General features: G+C 42.8%; 1 protein-coding gene across 2 annotated transcripts in view; it reads right to left on the minus strand.

Annotated features, from left to right (window-relative positions):
* The window catches only part of LOC132833425 (NEDD4 family-interacting protein 1-like), a 152,621-nt gene that overhangs the window by 125,216 nt on the left and 12,794 nt on the right, over positions 1–14,611 (minus strand). For both annotated transcript variants that reach the window (XM_060851674.1, XM_060851675.1), the window contains exons 3-4: positions 10,674–10,798; positions 1,318–1,384 (exon numbers count right to left, since the gene is read on the minus strand). In XM_060851674.1, the coding sequence (XP_060707657.1) occupies positions 1,318–1,384; positions 10,674–10,798 (192 nt within the window). The remainder of the gene's footprint in view (positions 1–1,317; positions 1,385–10,673; positions 10,799–14,611) is intronic.

The raw sequence follows: 14,611 nt of genomic DNA on the forward strand, positions 1-14,611 counted from the left end.
ACATCTGGAATCGCAGAATTCTGCATGTGAACCTCAATGTTGACTAAAAATACTGACCACAGCAATCTTTACCATGATCAATATCATTTCAAATTAATCCGGTAATGGATATGAAGTAAATGTAATGCGAGGATATAAAGTTGCATTTACATTCCACAGTTCCCAAATACAGTCCAACATCTCAAATCTTTCACAAAGTACAGGAGCTGCTTACCTCACACCTTGGCCTATAACATTCCTACACCGTTATCATATATGCAATGCTACTTTCCTTGGGTGATGGGGGTAGGACTGGAGGTGCAGTAGAAGGTCTCATTCCTCCTACTATAGATACAATCTATGGTATGTGTGCTACATGGTTTATGCACCATATAACTGAATCAGGCCTAAAGTATAAAAGATCCAAGTAGAAACATCCCCTTGGCCTCTTTTTTTAGAGGCGTCCACATCCCTGTGTTTGGATGATGATTGTAAAATTGTCTTTTGAGTGTGCTGCAACAGCTGACAGATCACTTTCCTAAGTTGCTGCTTTATTTTTGATTTCCTCCACATCATTCCAATGGGCCTGTCTCCAATGGATCCAGATACAGTACCTGCTGCCATCTCTCTGATAGCTGCATTACAAACATTCAGAGAGATTGATAAGGAATATTTGCACTGGAAGTCCAGGATCAGCAGCAGTCTCCAGTGGACGTGAAATAGGCTCCAAATTCAGCATTTTCTGCAAAATGTATCCTTGTCAGGCAATGTCCTGCAGATGAGCAAGAGGCAATGTTGCACTGAAGGAGAATCTCCCGGACACCTGACAAAACTCTGTGATCTGCTCTGGGTGCAGGGTGCTATAGGCTGTATCAAGGTACCAGTCAGAATGCCATGTCATGAACCCCAGCATATATACATTCAACAACACCATCTTCCATTGCGGCTATCAAGTGTCAAACAATATCTCCTCAACATGACATTCCCATGTTTGTTCCGGTCTGGAGGTTTGTTGCAGTACAGTACAGACAGAGGGCATAGGATAATCCTTGCATGCTTCGCACCAGACAACTGGAGAAGCAGCTAAAAGTATGCGATGGACAATGAGGATCTGTGTGAGCTGCAGCACTGTCCAGAGCAGGGAAGTGAGGGCAAGCCTTAGGAGGAACCCAACTTCCACCATCCGACAGCAACAGCAGCAGCAGCCATATCAACACTAGCGACAGAAAATGAACAATGCTGCTGTTTGTATTTTCACAGATATCCAGATGTATTTATTCACCTTTCTACTCAAAGCAACAGTGAAACCTAAGAAAGTTACTTCAGAAAACAACTTACCGACAACAAGAAAAATCCACCAGAGCCAAATTTTCCCTTCAAAATAGCCGATAAAATAATCGGAGAACTGTGAAAAGAAATGTATGTATTAAAATTTTCAACAAAATCCAAGTCAAAAGCAATACAGACAAGGAAAAAGACTGAATTATGTAGACCAGACTGATAATGTAGCTATACTATGATTGCAGGCATGTAGACAGCATTTATTCATTAAATCTGTCCTGTTTAGTTTGAATGTGTTGTTTGTATACCTCATCTTGCATTCACAGCTAAACCAAATCTGCACCTCACCATTTGGTAGCTTACCTACCACCATCCTCAATAGGTACAGGGATCTGTTTACTTTAGTGTGTTAGAGGGAATCGACTTACAGGGCTCACTAGAAGGGATTCTTGTATTGAACAGAATGTAGCTCATTGCATCCTAGCAACTACAGGTTACATTAATATAACAGACATTGGGCTGAACTTTCCAAGAAGTAACAATCCCATGGAATTTGCAACTCTGTTCAATTTTTACGCTAAGAGAAAGCTCCGCATTTCTGAGAGGAGATTCTGATCAGAGCTATTTCAGAAATACAGTGCCACGTTTTAAATCTGATAGGTCTCACATAATGTAAGGTAGAGAAAAAGCAAACCTGATCCCCTTTTCACATTCAGTTCCCCTATTCAGCGATTTATAGGTCCAGGTGCACAGACAGTCATTTTGACAGCTCTTGTGAAATGGTAAATACAGAAGGTAAGTGTAAGGTTGGGTTGTTGGGAGAGGAGGGTATGAAGTGGATAGAGAGCAGGGTGTCAAGTGCATATGGGCTAGGGTGCAAGGTGTACCTCCTGCACATTATTTAGGGTATGTTGAATGTACAAGGGGCAGGTACAGGTGGAAGGGTGGTGTTGGGTCACAAGGAGGAGGAAGGGGTGTTCAGTGGTGAGGCTGGGGACATCAGTGCCCAGATGATCAGGCTAATGAGATATTGTTCTGGTGGCAGGGTAAAGTGGTTGTCAGGTTCAGTAGCAAGGGAAGGGATACTTGGGTTCTCAGGGCAGAATTGGGTGACAGGTTTAGTGGCAAGGTGGTATTGATCCCAGGGGAGACAGGATGTCAGGTCAGTGTCTGGGGATTGTTATGTGTTGGGAAGAGATGTAGGTGGGAGAGTGTGAGGTAAGCTGGGGGGAGGGAAGGCAATTTTTTTACTTGAATAGTTACTCAGAACGTAGACTAGATTTGGAATAGTCTAACTTTTCCTGCGTAATAATTCCTACTCATGGTAGAACCCTCAGAATTCTCTGATTAACATGGATACATTTGGAAGGAACCAGGCATAGAGTAAATTGCCCAATGGAATCTTCAATTTGCTGGGTAATTTCATAGGACATGTAACAGTACAGTATAGTACAGTCCCTTCGGCCCCCAATGTTCTGCCGGCCTTTTATCCTACTCTAAGATCAAACTAACCTACATATCTTTCATTACACAATTATCCATGTGCCTATCCAAGAGTCACTTAAATGTCCCTAATGTGTGTGACTCTACTAACCTTCCTCCAATTACCTTAAAATTATGCCCCCTTGTGATAGACATTTTCGTCATGGGAAAAAGTATCTGGCTATCCACTCTATTCATGCCTCTCACCATCTTGTACACCTCTTTCAAGTCACCTCTCATCCTTCTTTGCTCCAGTGAGAAAAGCCCTAGCTCCCTCAACCTTTCTTCATAAGACATGCCCTCCAGTCCAGGCAGCATCCTGGTAAATCTCCTCTGCACCCTCTCTAAAGCTTCCACGTCTTTCCACTAGTGAGGTGACCAGAACTGAACCAATATTTCAAATGTGGTCCATAGAGCTGCAGCATTACCTTGCAGCTCTTAAACTTAATTCCCCTGCTAATGAAAGCCAACACATCATATACCTTCTTAACAACCCTATCAACTTGGGTGGCAACTTTGAGGGGTCTATGTACATGGACCCCAAGATCCCTCTGTTCCTCTACACTATCAAAAATCCTGCTTTAACACTGTAATCTGTATTCAAAATTTGACCTTCCAAAATGAATCACTTCATGGTTTTCCAGGTTGAATTCCATCTGCCACTTAGCAGCCCAGTTCTGCATCCTGTCAATGTCCCATTGCAACCTACAACAGTCCTCTCCACACTATCCACAACTCCAGCAACCTTCGTATCATCAGCAAACTTACTAACTCACCCTTCCATTTCCTCATCCAAGTCACTTATAAAAGTCACAAGCAGCAGAGAAACGATCGCTGCAGAACTCCACTGGTCACTGAGCTCCAGGCTGAATACTTCCCATCAACCACCATCTTCTGTGGCTCAGCCAATTCTGTATCCAGACAGACAGGTTTCCCTGTATTCCATGCCTTTCTGAGAATTACACGGGATCCCCATATGCAATTCCCATCTCCACCGCAGAAGAAATTCTCTGGCCATTGGAAAATCTGGTCATTGTTCACACCTCCATATGACATTGTCATAATGGCTGGTGCTTAAGGCCCTGCTCAGTGTTAATCCATTCAGACCCTTACATTATTAAATCATAATGTGGAGGTACGTATGTAACTAGCTAACTGATAAAGGAGCTCTCCGAAAGCTTGTACTTTCAAATAAACCTGTTGTTCTGTGATTTTTAACATTAAATCATAGAATTCCTACATTTCAGAATAGAGGCTATTTGGCCCAACGTGCCTACACCAACCCTTCGAAGACAACCACCCAGATCCATCCCTCCACCCTATCCCTCATTTCCCATGGCCAATCCACCTAGCCTGCATATCCCTGGACACTATGGGAAATTTAGCATGGCCAATCTACCTAACTTGCACATCTTGGGACTGTGGTAGGAAACTGGAATGCCCAGGGGAGGCCCACGCAAACTCCGCACAGACACCTAATCATGGAATTAAACCCACGTCACTGGCACAGTGAGGTGGCAGTGCCAACCACTGAGATCCTGTGCTGCACATTATATAGCACTGCATTACTGCAGCATAGCCCAAAGCATTTAGCAGTAAATAACTAGGAAATAGAGCAGCCAATTTCCATATCTCATCAATGTCAAAGAGATAACAATTGGAATAACTTTAGTGAAGAATAGATATTGTCTAGAAATCCTGGAAAATATCCTCAATTCCTTTCAAATGGTGCTATTGTGCCTTCTATATCCACTACCTGAGCCAGCAGACATTTTAACATTTCATCCAAAAGATAGCAGTTCTCCTTGTAATATACCCTCCTCACTCCACTGGAGCTTAGGCTAGATTTTGTGCTCAGAACTTTTAAGTCGGTCTTGAAATACAATCTTTGGACTTACAGGTATAAGTGCTACTACTATACAGTCATAGCTGATCCTTGGCTGTCTCATGTGTAGAAAAAAAACCTACCATCATTTTTAATATTCTTGAAACAATACATTGAGAAATCCACAAATAAAATTTAAAATGTACCCAAAATGAAATGCATACTCTGTGGATGTAAGTTTTCTCGCTGCGCTGGAAGGTTTGTTTTCAAGTGTTTCGTCACCATACAAGATAACATCATCAGTGAGCCTCCAGTGAAGCACTGGTGGTAGGGCCTGCTTTTTATTTATGTGTTTAGGCGTCCATCGGTTGGTGATGTCATTTCCTGTGGTGATGTAACTTCCTGTTCTTTTTCTCAGGGAGTGGTAAATGGATCCAATTCAATGTGTTTGTTGATAGAGTTCCAGTTGGAATGCCATGCTTCTAGGAATTCTTGTGCATGTCTCTATTGGTTTGTCCTAGGATGGATGTGTTGTCCCAGTCAAAGTGGTGTCCTTCCTCATCTGTATGTAAAGATACTCATGAGAGTGGTTATGTCTTTTTGTGCTAGTTGATGTTCATGTATCCTGGTGGCTAGTTTTCTGCCTGTTTGTCCAATGTTGTGTTTGTTACAGTTCTTGCAAGGTATTTTGTAAGTGAGCTGAATATGTGTTGCTGGAAAAGCGCAGCAGGTCAGGCAGCATCCAAAGAGCAGGAAAATCGACGTTTCGGGCATGAGCCCTTCTTCAGGAATGAGTCCTGAAGAAGGGCTCATGCCCCGAAACGTCAATTCTACTGCTCTTTGGATGCTGCCTGACCTGCTGCGCTTTTCCAGCAACATATTTTCAGCTCTGATCTCCAGCATCGGCAGTCCTCACTTTCTCCTGGAAGATTTTGTAAGTGACATTAGTTTTGCTTGTTGCCTGTATAAGGTCTTTCAAGTGAATTAGCTGTTTTAGTGTGTTGGTGGGTTTGTGGGCTACCGTGATGCCAAGAGGTCTGAGTAGTCTACAGGAAAACAACACCTATGGATCAAATACTGACCTACAGAAGCAATCATCCCAATATCCACAAACGAAGCTGCGTTAGAACATTATTCCAACCAGCCACCACACACTGCAGCACAGAGGAACTATGTAGAGCAGAGGAATATCACCTAGACCATGTATTTAAAAAGAATGGGTACCCAAAGAACATAATCTGCCAATTTCTTAGCAACAAACCCCAACAAGCAGACAAAACATGTCTAGAAACCCTAGCCACTCTCCTCTACATCAAAGACATCTTGGAAATGACTGCCAGACTACTCAGACCTCTTAGCATCATTGTAGCCCACAAACCCACCAATACACTAAAATGGCAGCTAATGAACTGGAAAGATCCTATACAGACAACAAGTAAAACTGAAGTCATTTACAAAATACTGTGCAAGAACTGTAACAAACACTATATTGGACAAACAGGCAGAAAACTACCACCAGGATACATGAACATCAACTAGCCATAAAAAGACATTGCCCACTCTCACTAGGATCTTTACATGCAGATGAGGAAGGACACCACTTCGACTGGGCCAACACATCCATTCTAGGACAAGCCAAACAGAGACATGCAGGAGAATTCCTAGAAGCATGGCATTTCAACTGGAACTCTATCAACAAACACGTTGATTTCAATCCCATTTACCACCCCCGAGAAAAAGAATAGGAAATGGCATAATCACAGGAAATGATGTTACCAACCCAAGGAAGTCTAAACACATAAATAAAAAGTGGGCCATACCATCAGCGCTTCACTGGAGGCTCACTGATGATGTTACCTAGTATAGTGACGAAACATCTGAAAACAAACCTTCCAGCTCAGTGGGTAAACTTACGTCCAGAACCTCAACCTGAGCTATGAATCTTCTCAAAACTCACCAAATGCATATTCTCTTTCCTTTGGGTAAATCGAGAGTACTTAAGGATAGATTATTGGAAACAAGGCAAGAGGAGGATTCAATGTTTGCAGTTTCCTTCTGCTTGTCCAACTCGGATCACTGGCTCTGACAGCATTGACTTTCAGGACCATCTGAAGTCAATTTGGAATAATCCCAGCCCCAGTGAGAGAGCCACCTTCTCCAGGTTCCATTTGTGAGACTGGCTGATCAGTAGTTAATTCCAAAGGTTACATTAATGCTTGATGAAACTTTCTAACCTTTTCCAAGAAAGACTTTTCATTTGTAGGATCTTATTGTATTTGTGAACTATGTCAAAATACCTCGTGATCACATTACTTGCATTTGGCATATACATCACTATTTTTGGATAGGTGCATCAACAATCAAATTACGCATAGCAATGTCCCACAGCAAATGAATCAATAATATATAAGGAAGAGAGATGTCAGATAGACCACTTCATTGTCAATGTGGTCTTTTGTATCTGCTTGTTCTAGCAGGCAGGATTATAGTTGAAAATTTCATTTGAATGGTAGCAACAAAGATTGTAGTCATATGCTCAGCTCCTAGGTTGGAGATAAATCCCACAACATGCTGTCCTCAAAAACCAAAAGTGACAAATTAGGCAAGGTGACATTTTAGTTTCTCTGTTAATTAGCAGGAGTGGCATGAAGTGATCTTTAGAACAGCAATTCGGCCAAGTACAACAACTGAATTGAGATGGTGCCCAGATATTTCACTCAGAAATTAAATGCAGCAGAATGCACAAGACACATGTTAAATTATCTTTGTCATTGGCTCAATCGGGTCCACATCATACACCATGAATCCATCACCTTCAGCATTTATTTCAAGCAGATTCAAACTAAAGCATTACCCTTAGGCAACATCTCCCATTTCAACAGATAGCAAAGGAGATAGAATATATAAGGCGAAATGTCAGGTTAAATCCATGGAAATCTAAATAAGAGTATAACTGGAGTTGTGGGTGCAATTTTCAGCTCCTTTTAAAGGAAGGTTGTTGAGGCAATACAGAGTCATTAGCACCAGTAGCTGCTTGCTTTTGGAAAGTACAGATGCTTGAAATAATGGGCTGTTTTCAGTAGAACAGACAATATTATTGGGTGATTTAATGGACATATTTAACATTATGAAGCAATAGGATGCTGTGAGAGAAACAAATTACTTCCAATTATGAAGAGGTCTGGAGCTGCTCTGCATATCAAGTGCCAACATGGAACATTTGAGCTGAAGGTTCAGTTACATATGGAATGCTGTGACACTCAGTAAATGTAGCACACCCTTTATCTTGTTTGTCTGTGTTTCTGATTACCATAAATTCTCTGCTAGTTTAATAACAGAAACAGATTGCATAATTCAGGCCACACTCTCCAGCAGATGAAAGACACTGTGGACTGCAGCAGAATGGTTTAGAATACATTGTAAAATAAAGCAATGAGATCTGGAACATATTTTATAATTTCACTATATATTCAGCATAAGCGCAATCTTTTATTGAGCTTGCAGGATATTTGTAATGATAGTTGACACAGAGTAAAATATAGACCCTATTGAAAATCTGATATGAAAATAGAATTAATCAGCAGATTAGGTAACATTTGTGGAGAGAGACATAGAGACATGTTTCCGTTAGGTGAGGAGACTAGGACCCGTGGACACAGCCTTAGAATTAGAGGGGGTCAATTCAGAACAGAAGTGTGGAGACATTTCTTCAGCCAGAGGGTGGTGGGCCTGTGGAATTCATTGCCACGGAGTGCAGTGGAGGCCGGGACGCTAAATGTCTTCAAGGCCGAGATTGATAGATTCTTGTTGTCTCGAGGAATTAAGGGCTAAGGGGAGAATGCTGGTAAGTGGAGTTGAAATGCCAATCAGCCATGATTGAGTGGCGGAGTGGACTCGATGGGCCTAATGGCCTTACTTCCACTCCTATGTCTTATGATCTTATGAGAAGCAGGAACCATTGCAGTTAAATGAACTTTCAAGGCATTAACCGAAAATGCCTCTTACTATAGAGACTGCTTGATTCGTTGAATATTTCCAAAATTTGCTGAGAATTTTTTTTTAAAAATCCATTTTGGATGGAACTAAAATATCTTTCATATTTATGTTCTTCTGAATAACTCTGAAGACACCAATGTCATAGTGCTTTGAGTGCATCTTCTCTGAGAGGCATGATTCCATAAAGCAAAACAAACCATGATATTGTTGTGATTTACACAGAATAATCAATTTCACCAAAAAGCTAGAGGGCACTTAAAAACCTGAAATGCTGCACCTAAGCTCTCAAAATACTTTATTAAGATTGTGATCTGTGAATGATGTTAAAGTAGAGGAAGCTTCCGCCTGCACTAACTCGCTTTCAGTTGATCCAATAGGGCTCTATGTTCTAGAGTGGTGCAAATATAGAACATTACAGCGCAGTACTGGCCCTTCAGCTCTCGAAGTTGCACCGACCTATGAAGCCAAGCTGAAGCCCATCTATCCGACACAATTCCATTTTCATCCTTATCTTTATCCAATGATCATTTAAATGCCCTTAAAGTTGGTGAGTCACCTACTGTTGCAGGCAGTGCGTTCCACACCCGTGCTACTTTGAGGGTGTTTTGCTCAGTGCAGAGACTCCATGGAAAGCAAATAAATCACCCCTTTCAATAAAATGTGACAATAAGATCTTATGAGGTAGAAACTGATGCTCTTTGAACTCATTATCCAGGTGGAATTGGAGCAAAAAAACAAATCTCAGTATGGAACATCCCACACTGTGTGAACAGAGATTAGCAGCAAACAAGGCAGCCACTTACAAAAGGGATGATTCTGATATCAGCAAATAAGGTCCCCAGCATTCATGTTCCCACTGCCATTCAATTTCCTCTCCAATGTCCTTCCTGACCCCTCCAACAACGATACATGGCTCCTCCTTTCTCCATTCCACTCTCCAGTTGCTGTCTTGTGATGTAGCCTACCCACTTCTCAGTCAACCAACATTTTAATCTGCCTGTAGCTCGAATTCCAAACCCATTTTCAAAATGGTACCTGATACCCACTATTAAACTTGAGAGGACCTGAGCAAAACTGACCCTTTCACAATAAGTATGCAAAACTGCCACATCACTCCCCCTCCCTGCTAACATCGAGACCATTTACATTTTGTAGCTATTTACCAAAAACAAGAATTGTTAACACTCTGCAGAACATTTCAATCATCATTGAAACTTAAAACAATTGAAGCCATATAGCACTAAGTTCATCACTTTTCCCATGAAGTCACTAGTCTGAAACAAGACAATTATTTATTTCGTTAATTTTACATTTCAGATTCATTGGACTGAGCTGTAACTCCCATTCATAATGCCTCAGCCAACCACTATCATACTACCATTTACAACATTCCTGATGTCAGACCTTCTACTGGAGGCTTCTCTCCAAAACACCTCCAGACTATGAGTTCATTCACCTGTGGTTGGAAAACAGGCAAAGGTTTAAAAGGGCTGCAGGTTTGTTGGGAATCCTGCTCTTCGTTAGGTTTCTCAATCTCTAAACTGCAGTTATGGACACAAAGCTCCTCAGGACTACAAAACAGACTAGTGCTTCTCCTGAGGGACAATCCAGCACATTGTGCATTTTTAGATCATTTATCTTCAAATCCTCTCTGAACATTTTAATCACCTTGTTCATGCATGTTATGACAAATCTCATCGATAGGTGGGACTTGAGCCCTACAGACTTTAATACTGAACTACAGGACTCAATTTCTCAAAGGTACAGTACCCAGGATTGCTCAAGAAAGCTTCAGTCGAACTAGAAGCCAGCTAAAGCATGACTTCAACCCCCTTGTATTTACTCTTAATTAACCTGTTCAGCATGTTATCTCTCCTCCCCTGGCAGAGGTAGGATTTGAAACCAGATCTTCCATCACTGTGGCACAACATCCTTCAAGTAATCATCTGAATGAAAACAATGGGTATTATGTCTTCCACAGTTACACAGTGAAACCAACAAAATACACAATCTGAAGTACAACTGACAGCAGAAATAAAATACAGCCAAATAAAGAGATACAAATCTTCCGAAGCATTTGTGACAACGTCATAAGTCAATGAACACTTACCCTGACGATAAGAATCCACTTTATAAGCGACAGCCCAAACCCCGAAATGGCTCCATATCTGCCTGCAATGGTGTTTGTTGAGCAGAAGGATAAAAAGAATCCAATCCAGTTAAATATAAATGCAACTAAAAAAACCAAAGGAAATGAAAGTAGTCATTAATTTGGAAGAGTAAACTAAATTATTAACCATGTTATGCTGCACTGACAATTGTATTGTTTAGTGTATAAAATAATCACTTGGATTTAGAATTTCTGTACAATTGAGAATTCTTTTTCTCTTTCTGATTTGAAGTTTTGGTTCATGTTTATGCTGAACGTCATTGACATAACAAACAAGAAGACGTTTCTGAATCAGAAAAACAGTGCCATGTGAATACGCGTGAACAATAGATTAATGGAATCAAAACTAATTGGAGCTCAAATATTTGGAGATGGGGTTTCTATTAAAAGAAAATCATTGTGGAACTTAATTGTAACAGGGCTAAAATAACTCCACAAAGGCCAGTATCTCATCACCATGTCACCATTTATTTACATGTGTACAGTCTGGGACACTGATCCAGCTATCAGAGAGCCGGCACCAAGGGTGAGCAGAATCCCTGACCCTCCTGTTTATTTTATTTTTTTCCTGTTTATAATATTTTATTAAACAAATTACAAAACTGTTTACAAAAAACAGTTAACATTTACAGCTGTACACAAGAGACAGTAATTTTACAAGGGAGAGGAGCAGCAAAGCTAGGCCCCAAACTCTACCGTTCAACCATTTTACAGGGAGATGAGGACAAACCTCAAATCCCACTTCCACATATGACAAGACAGTGACAATGACATTTGTACATTAGACAATACTGTTACATACAAAGTGCAGACAATACAGACCCAGCAAGCCCCCGCCCCTCCCACCTTCCGACCACCCTAAGGCAGCCCGCCCCTACCGACCTTCCGGCTCTCAGTCCATCCCATGCCCCTTTCAGTTCTCGGTCTGCCCTGACATACCTTTTGAGCACCTCTAGGACAGTCTGACCCTCCTGTTTATATCTGTCAGCCAGGGCTCCCTGGCTGGACCAGGGTAACAGGCCTAATCAGCAAACTCACACTGTATGAGGCCCACCTCATTCCAGTCACTACAGGAGCACTTTTCTCTCTATGCAAATATACCATGTACCTTGTCTTGTTGATTGATTAGTTAGTTAGTGTAAAGCACTGGTGAACAATGCCAATCTGAGCATTGTGCAACTTAATTCAAGGAATGTACTTAGCTGATTGATTGATTGGTTGATGTTAATATTAATGTTACATGCTTGAATTTTAATATGCATTTAATAATGCAGAGATTTTAAGAGCAGCAATGAGTTACTATTCTGAGCAGTGTGCAATTTAGTTTCTCCCACTTCCTCCAGAGCAAAGGGGGCACATGTATGGGCCCCAGCTATGCCTGTCTCTTTGTTGGCTACGTAGAACAGTCGATCTTCCGTAATTACACCGGCACCACTCCCCACCTCTTCCTCCGCTACATTGATGACTGCATTGGCGCCACCTTGTGCTCCCGCGAGGAGGTTGAGCAATTCATCAACTTCACCAACACATTCCACCCTGACCTTAAATTTACCTGGACCATTTCTGACACCTCCCTCCCCTTCCTGGACCTCTCCACCTCCATTAATGACGACCAACTTGACACCGACATTTTTTACAAACCCACTGACTCCCATAGCTACCTGGATTACACCTCTTCCCACCCTACCTCCTGCAAAAATGCCATCCCATATTCCCAATTCCTCCACCTCCGCCGTATCTGCTCCCAGGAGGACCAGTTCCACCACAGAACGCACCAGATAGCCTCCTTCTTTAGACACCGCAATTTCCCTTCCCACATGGTTAAAGATGCCCTCCAATGCATCTCGTCCACATCCCGCACGTCTGCCCTCAGACCCCACCCCTTCAACCATAACAAGGACAGAATGCCCCTGGTGCTCACCTTCCACCCTACAAACCTTTGCATAAACCAAATCATCCGCCGACATTTCCGCCACCTACAAACAGACCCCACCACCAGGGATATATTTCCCTCCCCACCCCTTTCCGCCTTCCGCAAAGACCGTTCCCTCTGTGACTACCTGGTCAGGTCCAAGCCCCCCTACGACCTGCCCTCCCATCCTGGCACCTTCTCCTGCCACCCACACCTCCTCCCTTACCTCTATCCAAGGCCCTAAAGGAGCCTTCCACATCCATCAAAGTTTTACCTGCACATCCACTAATATCATTTATTGTATCCTTTGCTCCCGAAGGGGTCTCCTCTATATTGGGGAGACTGGACGCCTCCTAACAGAGCGCTTTACGGAATATCTCCAGGACACCTGCACCAATCAACCCCACCGCCCCGTGGCCCAACATTTCAACTCCCCCTCCCACTCTGCTGAGGACATGGAGGTCCTGGGGCTCCTTCACCGCCGCTCCCTCACTACAGACACCTAGAGGAAGAATACCTCATCTTCCGCCTCGGAACATTCCAACCCCAGGGCATCAATGGGGACTTCAACAGTTTCCTCATTTCCCCTTCCCCCACCTCACCCTAGGTCTAAACTTCCAGCTCAGCATTGTCCCCATGACTTGTCCTACCTGCCTATCTTCTTTTCCACCTATCCACTCCACCCTCCTCCCTGACCTATCACCTTCATCCCCTCCCCCACTCACCTATTGGACTCTATGCTACTTTCTCTCCACCCCCACCCTCCTCTCACTTATCCCTCCACCCTTCAGGCTCTCTGCCTGTATTCCTGATGAAGGGCTTTTGCCCGAAATGTCGATTTTACTGCTTCTCGGATGCTGCCTGAACTGCTGTGCTCTTCCAGCTCCACTAATCCAGAATGCAATTTAGTTTAGTTGTCTCTGCATTGACTAGCGAGTAATTGTAATGTTTCTACAGAGCTTTTTTGCTCAGTCAGAAAACACTGCATTATTTCTCATTTCCAGCAGACCATTAATGGAACACTGCAAGAAAGTGGCTATAAAAAGGCTTTTGTCTTCATGGGGGGGGACCTCCAGACATATTTGGAATTTCTGACAGAACAGATTGTCTCTCCTGAATCAGGAACCAAGTCTGTAAGGATATGGCAGAGGTGCTGATAAGGTCCATGTTACTTACTTGATGACTGATCAATGGCAAAAGAAATACAATGACCTGGTAAGTCCAGGACAGGTGAGAAATAAGTTTTCTTCTGACACGTTCAATCTTGCTAACTCAGTAAATGTAATTGAACCAGTATTGTGTCCTGCGCTCACCAGGGACACCTCTTCAGATAATAACACCCCACTTCCTTCATCCTATCCCCTCACAGATTTTAAACCAGATCCCTCCTCACCCTTCTCCCCAAGGTGGACAAACTCTCCTCACCCAATGTTGCCAACATACCTGGGCTGATGATCTATTGAGGACTTCTCCTTGGGACTCGTTGCAGTTTCAGCAGTGTCCACTATGGAGTGCTGGCACGGCAATGACCACTGGAGTCTCTGATCAATCTGTCAGACAATCAGATTGGCCAACAGAACTCCAGAGGGCAGGATTTCTCTGAAGGAGGGGCAGAAGTCCCACTCAGCACTAATTTAGCTGACATTCCATGGAATAAGAATGGGTTGAACCATCCGGGTCCTCCCACCCCAGACCTCCCTCAAACCTGCACAAGATTTAAGTGCTCCTTCCACAGAAGTCTTAACCTGACTACATTTGACACAATCTTGTCCCAGGTGTGCTGAAAAGGCATGACTTACTTCTGGGTATAGGCCTAGATGTGTGTGAGGCCCATTGGTTGAGCAACCCCCCCGTCCCATCCCCAACCCCGCTTCACTGCTCCTGGCTAGCAAACCTTTGTTTGTTTGCTCATTAATGTTTTATCAGTTGTACTGGATCCATAGAGGAAGGAGTGAGCAAACCGTCA

The sequence above is a fragment of the Hemiscyllium ocellatum genome, chromosome 36 (genome assembly GCF_020745735.1).
Source record: "Hemiscyllium ocellatum isolate sHemOce1 chromosome 36, sHemOce1.pat.X.cur, whole genome shotgun sequence".
NCBI classification, from domain to species: Eukaryota; Metazoa; Chordata; class Chondrichthyes; order Orectolobiformes; family Hemiscylliidae; genus Hemiscyllium; species Hemiscyllium ocellatum.